Genomic DNA, 14,981 nt, shown 5'->3' on the forward strand with positions numbered 1-14,981 from the left:
CATAATATTTCTTTTTTCCCTTTCTTTAATTTTGTATTTTCATATGCCCTTTTTAACTCATTCTACATAAGTTTCAACTTTACCATACAAATTATTTTTAATATTCTTTTTATTCTCATTAATATGTTAGAATTAATATTAATATATAACTATAGATAAAGAGTTTGAGTCCTTTTTTTAATAAAATTATTTTTAGGACAAATTAACCACATTTTTACAAATCCACACAAAAAATAGATAATTGAGTAGCAAATCGTATTAAAACTATTGTATTAACTTTTATTACAAAAGCTCCAAGAAATATGGGCTTCGTTGCATAGGACATAGAATAGATGGTGCAGAGAAAGGGAGTGCATTCGGAGTTAAGATACTCAACGAGTTTAGTTGGGGGCAGCTCAATCCAAAATTAAAATTAATAAAAAAATAAATTAATTTGGTTTAGATCTATTTAGGATTGAATTGATTCCAAATATTGAAATTTGGGATCAATTTAACCCAATGGCCCTGAACCACTTGATTGTAGTCTGGACATGCTATGTTATTTTTTTAAAATAAAAAAAAAATTGAATGATATATAAGTTCCTTTTATTTATCTAAATTGACAACTCTAATAGTCTTCTTTTATATTTTTAAAATTTTAAAAATTATTATTATATTTATCACTCTACTTGTAAATTTTTAATATTTTAATTAATTAATACTCTTTGTTTATTTTTTCAAAGTTTATTTTAAGTTCTATTTCAATTTAATATTATAACCTTGTCAGTAAGTTCATTATATGGTCTTAACAATTATTTTTTCTAGTTATAAGTTTTTGTGTGATTCTAATGTATAATATAACTATAAAAGTAGTATGGTGGGATAGGTAGGTGAGGGGTTGGGGTTGGGCCACTGCTATTATATGGTTATGAGTCATCATCACAGAAACAAGTAGTCGCTAATCAATTTGGTAATGCTTCAAATCAAATCTTCATATATGATTTAATATAATTTGGTTTACAACCCTATTCACATACTCTTGGTTTTATTAATGAACCAATAATTAATGATGTAGGTATTGAGGGAAAGCTGAAGCCAGTGAGTCCAAACTTAAAAGGCCATGCCTAATACCAGCCCAACCCCAATTGGATTTCAATAACATAATTCCAGACATAATATCCTAAATATTGACTCAGGATTTACATTTACCAACAATCATCATTTTTATTATTATAAATGCTTTGAAGAATGTGAATTTCTCTATGTTAAAATTTTAACACAACCATAATTATAAATGTTGGATTTACAAATGATATTCCAATAGCTTAAAGTAAGTTATTATTGATGGTACGTGACAATCAGTAGTGGAGTGGGCACACTAATAATATTGCATTTTTTACCACCAAAATGTTCCACTTCCAATAAATTCAATGCCCCATGAAACAACAAATGTACTAAAGAAGGGCTAATGAATTTATTGCAAAGGAACAAAAACAAAAATGTCACGTCGCACATTGACAAGTTTGAATTGTGGATACAATGTACATGGATGCAAATGTTGGGACAAGGGAAAAAGCGCGTTTTGATTGCTCTCTTTTTTTTGCTTCGTCATCAATTACTGATTTTCACCTGTGTGAATGTGATAAATATGGAATGATATTAAATTGTCATACTCATTTACTTGTATTGATAAAATTTGAAATAAAATTAAATTTATGTTTACTTTGTTGTATATATTAAAAATAAAATAGTGATATGATTCGGGCCAACTTAAATGCAAATAAATAGGGAATTGGGCATCCCTACAAGTAAACAAGGCATTATAATATTGTAAATGAGTAAATTATCATCTAAAGAAAAAAAGCAATATATATAGAAAAACAGGAAGGTCTGCAGCGGTGACTTTTGGCATCATACAAATCAGACAAGTCTATAGAGAGCTAATGTCACTGCGTCCGTCACCTTCTTCCTTTTTTTTTTTTTTAACCTTTTTTCTTATTTTTTAAAATATTCTAATATTAATCAAATAAACAAATGAGAAATAATAAAAATGGTGATTTTAAGGTAAAAAATTATTCGAGGCCGATTGGATCATGAAAAACCTTGAATTAATAAGGTGAATTCAAAACTTGTTCGAAAAATTATAAATATATACCAATAAGATCGATAGGAGACTTTCATAAGATATCGTCGTATCATAATAATTACATCAAATTAAAGTATATATAATTAATAATAATGGATTGTGGAAAAGGAGTCTTAAAAATAAAAATAAAAAGTCATTTTTCAAAATATTGAATGATTAAAAAAGTTTAAGTACTTTAATTTAGATATTATTGGGCAATAAGTAGATGATGTATGTGTTTGGAAAATGGGAATTGTGGATTGGTGGACATGCAGCTAGAACATATACATGCGACCTTTTTAAGGATGTAAAATTTATATGTCCTTTCAAGAATATTTCAAAAGGACCTTCAATACCATGATTGAAAATTGCACGGATTATAATAATAATAATTACACAGTAATTTCATATTTATCACATGCATGCATGTATGGGTTGGTTTAAGACAGAGTGATAATTAAGCCTGCTGTTACCAATCATAAAGCAACATGCCAAAACTCCTAGCTAGGTCGCCACCTACATCCCCAACTTGCTTTAATTTTCTGATATCATAATTACTCTCTTTTTTTTTTATCTTAATTCATCTGCCTTTATTACGTGGTTGTTGTTTTTTTTTTAATTAGTATATTTAATTCATTTATGGACTCACATTGTGACTTTGATATATACCATACACATTTATTAAAAAGAAAAACAAAATTGTAAATTTCAATATACCCTACAAACTAAATAATAATTGCGAGCTATATATAAGTTTGTTCATTTACCATCAATCCACCTTCATTCATTATAATTTTAATAAAGTTTGTCTTTTTTCTTTTTTTTTTTAATCTATCGATCGACACGTTTTTCTTGATGGGATTTATAATGTCAAAATCATGAAACACCTACATTTATAATTAGCTCAACGTGTTAGACTCGGATTGAATATATGATGGGATTTTATAAGTTTGATAGTATTATTTTATCCAATTACTCCAAATTTTGAATATAATTTAGTATCTCGTAAGTTTCAAAATGTATTTTTTTTTTTTATGGTGTGGGAATTATTTTATAAAGATCTTACAACCTTCTTGATAAATACGTCGTTCGATTCTCTGACAAGTTTTGAATTCATTTATCTTATTAATTTAAGGTGTTTACAATCGCCCCCCCTACACTCAATATCCTAAGATTGGAAGAGTAGTAAAAGTGAAAGTATAGTACATATGGAAGTGTGATTGTGGATGATTTGATGAGGAGTGTGAAAAGGTTGAATGTTTTGAGGTTGAGAGAGTGGGTTGCATTAAGGAGAGATGGTAGTAATTATGTTATGGGAGGGAGCATGTGAAAGTTTGCAGCATGAGCAGAGTGAAACAAAACTTCTTCCTCAGTCACAAGCTCAATAGCATGTCTCTGTCTGTCTGTCTGGTACAAGGATTCATCTTTTTTTAAACAGACTGTCCAACAAAATGCGACTTCACTTCAATCGCATTCGTGTTTTGTTGTTTGTTTCTCCTCAATACTTTGTCGGCCTCAATTCTAATTTTTACTTGTCATCATCAATGCTTTCATGTGATTTGTACCATAATTACAATTCTGACAATTAGGGCCTTCTTTATTTTAAAAAAATTGAGTTTGATATCCATGTCAATTAATCTTTATCTTTATTTTTTTTTCCTTCAAGTAAGTTAAGTTGGCAGTCCTGACTTTATTTTCTTTTTAATTCATCATGAAACCAAGGTAAAGGTTAAGAGTACAACCCTCTTCCATTGGTATAATTCCTATTCCGAATCTTATTTAGGGCGTGTTTGTAAAAAAATTTATTTTTAAAAAATATTTTTTTTTTTAAAAAAAAGTTGAAAGTTGTATTTGGAAAATAATCACTTTTAAAATAAACTTGATCGTCAAAAGATTGATTTGCCTCTTATTATTTCACTTGTTATTTGTCACTATTAACTATTTTTCCACGAAAAATTTAAATTTTATTTCGATTAGTATTTCATATTTATATTTTTAAAAATATTATAAAAATATATTTAATCTAATAATGCTCCCACTAAGTAATATAATTATTGATTCATACACAATAATTAGACTTGCATGATTCCAAAAAAATAATTTATTAATTAATCAAATAATATAGTATCTGAAAGAAATAATATAATTAGATGATATAGCACATAAAATATAGAAAACTTAAAATATTAAATATTTAAAAGTATAATTTTAATTATTGTTAAAATTTAAATTATTTGAAAACTTCGATATTCACTTTAAATATGTAATTCTAAAAATAAATTAAAAACAATAAAGTCGAATTAAAATTATTACAAAAAGAGTAAAATAATAAAAAATAAAATTAAATTTATGTACAATAAACCAAAACAGCTAAAAACACTTTTCAATGTGTTTCAAAAGCAAAAATTGATATATTAAACACTTCAAAAATACTCTTTTAAAATAAAAAATTAAAAAATATTTTTAAAAATACTCGCAAACACTCAGGAACGTGTATGTTGGTCTTGGGGTGCACCACAAGGGCATGATAGTAATTTAAAATCATCATCATCACTCTCTGTCTCTACTCCACTAAATCATTGGAGAAAATGTCATTTTCAGCCTTGGGCCCATATAGCATTAATAAATCATGTTGGACGTGGTTGATTTTCAAGATATTATAGTATTGATTTCTTTGTCTGAAACAAAGACAAAAAAAACAAATAAGAATAATGATATTAAAATTAATTCCAGTAGTAAATATGAATCCATTCAAACAATAAAAATAGTGGGTGAAAATATTCTAAACTATAACCCAATAATTGAGATCTCATTTTGCATTAAATACCCAACCAAAAGCAGTTTGGACCACCTTTTCTTTTCCTATTTTGGTGGCGGAAGCCATTCATCGCAACCTTAATTAATCAACATTAAATTTTAGTTCAAGAAAGAAGAGCTACTGATGAGTGAGTACTTGTGAAATTAAAGGGAGGGCTTGAAAGCAACAACTCCTAATTATACATCCCCCACCATTTTAACTGTCATTAACAATGTGACCCCACCTCTTTCATAATATTTCACAAACCCCCTTTGTCGTTTTTCCACCTCCTCGACTATGCTCCACATATTTTAAGTTTTTTTTTTCTCCTTTTGTTATTTATTGAGATTGAATAGGCTAATCCAAAAAAGTCCAAATAATCTGAAAGTAAGAAAGAAATAGCAAGAATCCTACCTAAAAAATAAAGTTCAAGTAAAACTTTCAAGGAGTTCGATAAAAATGACCCTAAGAAGTAAATTGATGCAAAAATGTTCGGATCTGAAAAAGCCTCGCAGGCTCATAGGAAGCTTAGGGGTTTGAAATTCCCGGCTAAAGTAGAAACCTACATCACATGGTGTTCACAGGTGGCAACCACGTAAGCCTTTGAGAGCACATCCCGCATAATCAAATAAGACCGGCCGGCTCTGCCTCTGCAGGAACATATAAAAGCTTGGACTTATGAGGAGAAAATGCATCTTTATCCCCATAAGATACCCTCATCTATAGTTAACTCCAACTATCCTTGAGGATTGCATCTCTCTAGTAATTAGGAGATAACTCTCCCACCAAATTCATAGGGACTCAGTCTTATCAGACCACATTGAGATAATTGTTTACTACATTCGTCGGAATCCTCCATCATATTCATGGAGGATTGAATTTTATCAAATCAATGTAGAGTTGTTTATAAATTGAGAGTTTCCCCCCAAACAGAAAAGCTAAGTGTGTATCTTGATACTACAACTTTTTCTCTCTAACTTTCAAACAACAAAATTATTTTCTTACATAAAATTTCACTTCAATTTTAATATATTATTTATGTACAAAAAAAAAAGAGTAATTCCATTCTAAATTTTTTCAATTTATACTATCTTAATTTGTATGGCTTTATCTCGTTATGTTTGAACTCCACAAGAAATTACTAGCCCAAAAATTGTGGACACTTACGTATAATATACTAATTCACAAGGGCAGTATCTATTGGCTCGACTAATAAGGAAGCATTATTTTTTATAAAAAAAAATATATATATATTTTATACTTATTCTTGTAAGTGGTCCCTCAAATATTATCCGGATTGATTAATAATTATTATAATAATAAGCCGGAATCATTCAAATATTTCTCATCTGTTCACACTATTACTGGCTTTCCACAAAGGGTATTCCCGGTAATTTCAATTTCCATTGAGGGAACATCCCCCCTCAACTCTGTATATATATATTTATAATAGTAAAATAATATATCATCAGATATATATATATATATATATATTATGTGTGTGTGTAGACGTAGTAGTATGAGATGAGAGTAGTGTGTTTGAGCAAGAGAAAGAGTAAGAGAAAGAGAATCTTCCATCAGCTTCACACCCATCTTCCTCCAATTCTGCTTGTCTCATTCTCCATCTCCTCCAATTCCCTGTCCTCTTCCCTTCCGTTCTACCCCACCCTGCATCGTAATCTCTTAACCAAAATTCAAACTCTCTCTCTCTCTCTCTCTCTCTCTCTATATATATATATATATATATATATTTAACCTTTCTCTCTCACACACTACACACACCGACACTGTGGTGAAGTGAAGAAATTGATCCCAACTTTTAATCAAATACCGTTATATGTAGGAAGTAGAGAAACTCGCCTTCTATTGCTGCTGCTTCTTTTGTTTCATTTTTAACTCCTCCGTTTTTTAGCGGCGATCTTTCTTTCTGTTTCTTCGCGCGGAGTTTATATAGGTTGCAGGTTTGTGAATCTTTTTTTATATTGGTTTTGCTTCTTCTTTGAGATTCTGGCTTTCAATTCTTTCTCTATGGATAAATGATGAATCTTCTTTCTTGTTCCGGGGTTCCCCCTTTTTCAAAGTCTTTGTTTATTTTTTCTGGATTATTGGGAGCCCTTTTCTTCTGTATCTCTTTCTGGAAGCTGCTTTATTCCCCCTTTTTCTTGAAAACTTTTCCGAATATATGTGATTCTCGTGTGTGGAAGAAATACACGATGAATCTGAAGTTTGGTAGTAGTTTGTTTCTGGGATAAGTTTCTCCTTCAAATTTGGAAAGATTTGTGTCTCTTTTTCATGCATTAATGATGACTGCATAAGTTCCTTGAATTCAGCTCACTGCCCTGAAACTCCCTTTTCATTCGTTGAATCTGATTTTTCTTTACTTGGACAATATCCTCCTACTTCCTCAACTTCCTTCCTATATATTGACTAACAATCCAGCATTTATTGTCAGCAAATACGTAGGATCTTCCTTTCTGTGTTTTCACTGAACGTTTTTTGCTTTTTATTTATTTTTTCTTGAACAGAGACTCACTTCTGTTTCTTTCTATTCAATTCTTCATTTCTTGCTCAACTTTTCAGTTGACCCGCGTCAAAATTGAACACCTTTCCGTCCAGAAAGATTGTGAGGATGTTATATTACGTTAGCTTCAATCCCAGCTTCTCTGAACTTTCTGTTATTTCTCAGTGTTTGACCTTGTATCTTTTGAACTTAAAATCAGCATCTTTCTTAGAGAGTTGATTGCGGATTTATTCATCATAATAAGTCGAGAGCGTATAACTTGTAACTTTCCTAGTTCACGTTTTTTCAAGATTATGATTTCACTGAGTTGGTGTTTGACTTGCAGCTTGCTTGATTGAAATTGCTAATATGTTGGAAAGAATGGATGAGAGATTGGATCCAGTAGCAGTGATAGAAGAATTCGAGGCGTTGACGAGAGATGCAGGGAGAATTCAGAGGGAGACCCTTCAGAAAATCTTGGAAGAAAATGGTGAAACAGAGTACTTGCGGAGATGGCGTCTCAATGGAAGGACAGACCCTGATACTTTCAAGGCCTGTATTCCCCTTGTCTCTCACAAGGACTTGGAACCTTACATTCAGTGTATTGCTGATGGCAAAAATCCGTCCGTGCTCACTGGGAAACCAATAACTACCATTTCATTGAGGTGCAGTTTCATCGCTTGTTCATCAATTAATCTATTGTTACTGTCATTTTAATTTGATGGTTTCCCTTTTCCTTATTTTGGTTGGGGGATTAGCGTGGGATGAGATGGTGCGGTGAGGGAATAATAGCTTTGTCATTTACAATGCAATTGATATTTACTAGTGTCCGAGGTTTTTGAATTTTCGGCTTCTTTCAGTTCTGGAACTACTCATGGGAAGCCCAAGTTTGTACCTTTCAATGATGAATTGATGGAGAGCACAATGCAAATATTCAAGACTTCTTTTGCGTTCAGGAACAGGTAATCTGGTGCTTTACATTGGTGCTTTTGTTTTATGTTTTAACGTGATCCTAACCTTGTTGGTATTTGGAAATTGTTTATCATCTCCTTCAATAAAAAAAACCGTTCTTGGCTTTCTTTAACTATTTCTTTTCCTTCTCTTTGTCCTATTGCTGAAATTTCACTCCAGATAAAGTCGAAATTATTGTTATTGACCACAACTTGCATGATTGGACAACCTTTTTCAGTATTTCAACTGAAAACAAAAGGCTCTTTTACTCTTTATGATTAAACTCAACAGCATTCTTTTTGTTTTGTTTTTTTTTCTTCTTTTTTTGATGAATGAACTCAACAGCATTCAGTTAACATGTAGATATAAAATTTGATAAATCGTTATTTACATGTTTGAAACATCCAAGTAAGCTTAAAACTTGGTGGGGCAGAATCAGGATTACTTTTCTGTTGTTTTAGTTTCTTTGTGCTGTGTAGCTGATTGTCATTTTGTTCAGTATTATTGGCTGGTATTCCAACGTTATCTTTACTTACAATTGTTGGGAAAATTCAACTTTTGCAGGGAATATCCAATTGGGAATGGGAAGGCATTACAGTTCATTTATAGCAGCAAGCAATTTAAAACAAAAGGGGGTCTAACCGCTGGAACTGCCACGACCAATGTATACCGCAACGCCCAGTTCAAGAAAACAATGAAAGTAATGCAGACACCATGCTGCAGCCCTGATGAGGTGATCTTTGGACCTGATTTTCACCAATCATTATACTGTCACCTTTTATGTGGACTAATTTTCCGAGACGAAGTTCAAGTTGTTTCCTCCACGTTTGCCCATGGCATTGTCCATGCTTTCAGAACTTTTGAACAAGTCTGGGAAGAACTTGTTACTGATATCCGAGAAGGGTCCCTGAGCAGCCGAATTACAGTCCCATCAATTCGAACAGCTATAGCAAGGCTTCTCAAGCCAGACCCTGAATTGGCTGATTCAATTTATAGCAAGTGCGCGGGGTTAAGCAATTGGTACGGATTAATTCAAGAGCTATTTCCAAATACCAAGTACATATATGGGATAATGACGGGTTCCATGGAACCGTATCTGAAAAAATTGAGGCACTACGCTGGAGAGCTACCTTTACTAAGTGCAGATTATGGATCTTCCGAAGGATGGATTGGAGCAAATGTCAATCCTAAATTACCCCCAGAGTTGGCCACCTTTGCGGTGCTTCCGGATATTGGTTATTTTGAATTTATCCCTTTGAAAGAGGATATTAGCGAGCATGAGCAAGAGAGGCCCTGCAAACTGTCTGCCGAGCCCCAGCCTGTTGGGCTAACAGAAGTCGAAGTAGGAGAGGAGTATGAGATCATTCTCACCAATTTTGCAGGTGCACATTCTCATACCTTACTGTGATACACTTCTTGCAAGAATATATTTATGTGTTACTACAGGGTGATTAATACCTAGACACCTATCTTGCTTTTGATGACATTATCTATAAATCTCAATTAATGAGCTTTCTAACTCCTAAAGTTCACTTTAATGCTTGCCATGTGGTCGTTGGATAATGGGAAGTCATATTTGGATCTTTTTCCAGATCCTACTGCTCCCTATACTGTCTTGTTTGTTGATTATCATTAATTACACTGCTTCACTATGCATATTATAAATATTATTATTAAATTATTAGATACTCACTCGGTCACATGACAAGATGAGCTGGAGGAGACCAGAGATACTGTAATTCGTTTAAAAAAACTTTGTGAATTGAGCATAATATGAGAACACGACATGAGCAGCGTGGCATTTTTTTAATGTCCACTACTTGAGCCATCACTGCAGGAAAAAGTATCACTTCTTTTAAGATATACGTCTCTGCCCTCCTATTGATGAACTTTAATCTTCCGTTGACTGTTTTGTTGTCTTACAGATATGCATGTATTAGGCAGTTTTTGATTGTTAAACGTGAACGTCATTACTTTGTGATATACTGCTTTTCCTTGGTTTAATCAAGATAATTGGGCCATAAATTTATTTTTGTGTATGTAATAAACTAGCTCTGTCTCACGGGTATTTCCACAATTTGCAGTAACTTGTATATCTTTATTTGTTTAAAGGTTTAATATGATACTCAGACATGATTGGCACAGGAACTGACAATTTCAGCCTGTGTCTCTATTTATGTATAGAGAACGGCGACAAAAAAATTTGTTATGTATGTTGTTGAATATGTGCGTAGCTGAAGGTTTGTGTCGTGAAGTCTCTGCCTAGATTAATTGATTGGTGAAGTCTTTCTTGTTGCTCTCTCCATCATCTCTACCTTTTATTCCACTTCAATAGCATTGACCTATATATTATATGATAGAAGACAGAGATTAGGTACGCATCATGGCTTGATATTTCTCTTACTTCACCATTTAGAAGTCAAGGGGGCTTGATATTTCTCTTACTTTGGGCCAAAATTTGTGGATGCAGGATTGTATCGTTACAGGTTAGGCGACGTAGTCAAGGTTAAAGGCTTCCACAACTCAACTCCTGAGCTCCAATTTATCTGCCGCAGAAATCTTCTGCTCACCATCAACATCGACAAGAACACAGAGAAGGATCTACAGTTAGCAGTAGAAGCGGCAGCCAAGCTGCTAGCCGAGGAAAAACTAGAGGTTGTTGACTTCACCAGCCGTGTGGATTTTTCAACAGAACCCGGACACTACGTCATCTTCTGGGAAATAAGTGGGGACCCTCGTGCCGAGATTCTCCAGGAGTGCTGCAACTGTCTGGACAGATCGTTCGTCGATGCTGGATATGTGAGTTCGCGAAAGGTGAATACCATTGGACCCCTGGAACTCAGAATCGTGAAGAGGGGAACCTTTCACAAGATATTGGATCACTACGTAGGACTAGGAGCCGCTGTTAGCCAGTTCAAGACACCCCGTTGCGTCGGGCCGACCAACAGTACCGTGCTGCAAATACTGTCTCTAAATGGCGTCAAGAGCTACTTTAGCACTGCGTTTTAGTTGAATGTATGTTGGAATTTGCTACTTCTCTTGTAGTATAAGCTGTCTGTTACTAGGTTGCATGCGCAGCAATGCACTGTTAATAAAAGAGTACAAATTGTTTTCGTATCTGAGTTTTATCCTTATTGTCAAATTGATACCTATATTTTTTAAGATTATGACAAAAATATCCTTTCAACTTTTTAATTTAATTTAACGTAATATGTTCATATAATTAAATAAACTGTACTACTGTAATAATATAAATAATAGATGAGTACGTACAATTGATAAATACGAGGACGCATATATATTACATAAGATACTAAATGCAATATTATTTTTATACAATAGAAAATATTTGAATTGATGATGAAACATAAATTTATACAAGATATATAATTTTAGCCTTGGATATTATTAATGTATTAGTTCAAAACCATGAATCCAATTACATGATAGGTAAGAAACAGAAGGGCTAACTACTAAACTTGAGAAGGATTTCATCCAAGATTTTTTATTTTTTATATATATAAAATTAACCATTTAACATCAAAAAGTTCGAAAATTCTTAATCGGTTTAGTTTTGGCTATATCTGAACCAATTATATAATAAACATAATATACTTGTCGTGTAATTGATGTTCAATTTAAAAAAAGTGATCAATCTCGTTCAAATCTTGTGGTTGTTTCACAGCCTTGTTACCATTCACACTCACCATGTTAAATTTCAAGACAAAATCAAAGATATTAAATAAGCAGATCTGTCACTAATTATTCTTACATTCTCATTTTAGTTTCTGAAATTAATGCACTGTGGGGGCTATAAGTTCATGTGAAAAAGACCAGTTTCTCCCTCTAAAAATATAAAACACCAGCCTCAAACATGGTACATTTCTGGAACATCCACCACTGATTTTTTTCCTCAAATTAGAAAAACACACTAAGTAAACCACGATATGCAGTCCTGATTGTCCAATTATTGAGAGTATCTCAGCAGTTGTACATTACAAACAAAAACAAAACATGCCACTCTATATGTTGCTGTCCAAGAATATACACACTTTCTCCAATTAAAGCTCAAAATTTCAAGAAACCCTCCAAACCCGCAGATGAAGAGAATTCAAGAATCTCATGATGAAAAAGCCATCAACGTATGGGATTGCGGGAGCCCTTTATATGATTCATATGAGCTCGTTGCTGTCAGCCATGTCGTCGAGAGGCATCTCATGGTACTCCCCTATCTCAGTGGATCAAGAAATGCAGCGACCAATGAGCTTTCCCACTCAGATGATCAGAAACCAGCACGGGACGGTGAGGCGACGACGGCCACCAGCAGTGCTGGAAAATCTTCTGTTCTCAGTTTCTTGAGGTGGAATAAGAGGAAGTTGGATGGAGAGAGCAAAGTGCAGAAAGCAAAGAGGCAGAAGAAAACTGGGATTTCTAGGATTTTTCAGTGTAGGATTAGTTCATGGAAGAAATTGTAGTTTCCTTGAGAGGAAATGTGGTTGGTTGGTTGGTTTTAAGGTCCATGAGAACAAGATTGTTTGATTCTTGTTTAGGTTTTTTGTGTCTGGTTTTAATGAATCATATATCTTTGGAAAAATATATAAGTACATATGTGGAGCATGAAATTAATCTCATCGGTGTGACTTTTGAGTTCCTGCTCAAGTAATTTTGTTCTCAGAAAATCACATCTTCTTTTGATATCCATCAAGAAATTAACATATATCATGCACATGTATACAAAGAGTTGTTTACTTGCTTAACAATTAACGAGGAAAGATGTGCACAACCTTAATCTAGTTGTCATTTTGATAGGAGATTAGGCTAATGAGATCACTAATTAATCAAATCATGCTTTATTTAGCACGAATGATCTAATTAAGTGGGATTTATGGAATTATTGATCTCCACTTGCGGGTGATGCGAATATCGTGCAACCACTAATTTGATATTAGTTTCGAGTCAAGCTTCATGCAATTTTAAATTAGTCGTTGTATTGAAGCTGTCGTTAGGTCGTTAACATTAATATGTATATGATCATTTATATCCGGGGAGTAAATTAAATTTGATAATCTAATAGTTTCAATAGATATTCAATGTAATTTAAATTTTATTGGCTTTGAATTTAGGTAGGGTTTATTCTTATTGTTTAAATAGGAGTATTTGTCATTTATAAACAACAACTATAAATATAAATGAAATGTAATAGTAGTGCACTACTCTTTGTTGGGTTCCTTAATGGAGGAAGCACTCATGACTTAATGGGGTATCATAATAAAAGGTGGCAAATTTTACTTTTTAATTAAAAAGATATAAATGTGATTTTTATTAGGTTATTACTCCCTTTTTCTTATCAATTAAGTCATTAATCCTTTTTAAGATATTAGTTACCCACATAATTTCATGATTTAGGTCATATATGGGCCTGATTAAGCCCACCTAGTAATGAAATTAGGTATTTGTGGGCCTGGCAATACCATATATTTCAAGACAAATCAAATTATCGAGAGAAATCTTTTACTCAATTATAAAATAAATATGATACACTTTTATATGGTTAATTGCTAAATTATATACTAAATCTCATTTGATGTGAGTGTATATAATTTATTATATTTTGATAACTTGATTGTTCATTTATAATTAATGTATTAATTGATAAATATTAATGTAATGATATAATTGGGGTCAACAGCTAAGCCAAAATCCATTCATTAATAACCGAAATCTGTATAGTGAGTCGGGTAGAGGCCCATCACTAGAGCACGAAACAAGCAACATACGACTGAGACACAATTGTTTGGAATAGGTCAAGTCAACTATTTGCCACTACTATTATTTTATTTTATCTCACCATCATACTTTATTTAATTAATGCTTCTATGTGGAATTAATGATATGCTAACCATATTTTGAATCTTTGGTTTTAATAATTACAATTAATATCAATTGCATATAAATGTACATTAATCATTTGACTTTCACTCTCATTCATGAATAAGGTATCTGCCCTAGGAATATCATCTTTTACATTATTCGACAACGTCATTTTAGGTTGGTGGAATAACTACAGTAAGTCTTCAACTTACATTAATAAATAAATAAATAGACAACTATATTATATTATTGATGTAGATAAACGTCTCACATTGATTATAAATGAAGAGTTTGAGTGTTTTGTAAGTCTTAGGATCTCTTCTCCCTAGCGATGCGTCTTTTTAGAATAAATTTGTGTAAAGTTAAAACGAATAATACCTAACGCAACAAGACACAAATTAAAATTGCAAGCTGCATTATTATTATTATTATTACTAAATGGTGACGATGATTACGACAGAATGCACTTAAAATTATTGACTTGGCAAAGCGGATGTGATGTATAACTATAAATTAAAAAGAAGGGATACTAATTTATTTTTTATTTTTTGAAATTAGCAATTAATTAAAAAATTTGACAATTTCTTGCAAAGTACTTAAATGTAATTAGAAAATTGTGGTTCAAGATGTGGCTACGATGTATTAATCATAGTCAACACGGCTACTACACGTTGTAAATATTAGTATATAATTATGGATATATTAGCACATTTCTTTTCTTGTTTTTTTCGGAGATAGAATTTTTGAATCATTGACCA

At 32.4% G+C, this 14,981-nt stretch overlaps 2 protein-coding genes across 5 annotated transcripts; both read left to right on the top strand.

Annotated features, from left to right (window-relative positions):
* Positions 1–6,423: 6,423 nt before the first annotated feature.
* Positions 6,424–11,469, top strand: LOC105173433 (jasmonoyl--L-amino acid synthetase JAR4). 4 transcript variants are annotated; one of them, XM_011095165.3, is made up of 5 exons: positions 6,424–6,576; positions 7,748–8,066; positions 8,262–8,363; positions 8,917–9,734; positions 10,823–11,469. In XM_011095165.3, exons 1-5 carry the CDS (start codon positions 6,426–6,428, stop codon positions 11,359–11,361), a joined length of 1,929 nt encoding a protein of 642 aa, XP_011093467.2. In that variant the 5' UTR covers positions 6,424–6,425; the 3' UTR covers positions 11,362–11,469. The 4 variants fall into 4 exon arrangements, with proteins under 4 accessions (XP_011093467.2, XP_011093476.2, XP_011093484.2 ...); XM_011095174.3 differs by lacking the exon at positions 6,424–6,576 and adding an exon at positions 6,584–6,862; XM_011095182.3 differs by lacking the exon at positions 6,424–6,576 and adding an exon at positions 6,921–7,542.
* Positions 11,470–12,452: 983 nt separating this feature from the next.
* Positions 12,453–12,827, top strand: LOC105174412 (uncharacterized). The gene has a single exon (XM_011096516.3). It carries the CDS (start codon positions 12,453–12,455, stop codon positions 12,825–12,827), a length of 375 nt encoding a protein of 124 aa, XP_011094818.1.
* Positions 12,828–14,981: the final 2,154 nt, after the last annotated feature.

The sequence above is a fragment of the Sesamum indicum genome, linkage group LG1, assembly GCF_026168435.1.
Source record: "Sesamum indicum cultivar Baizhima isolate 11 linkage group LG1, ASM2616843v1, whole genome shotgun sequence".
NCBI classification, from domain to species: domain Eukaryota; kingdom Viridiplantae; phylum Streptophyta; class Magnoliopsida; order Lamiales; family Pedaliaceae; genus Sesamum; species Sesamum indicum.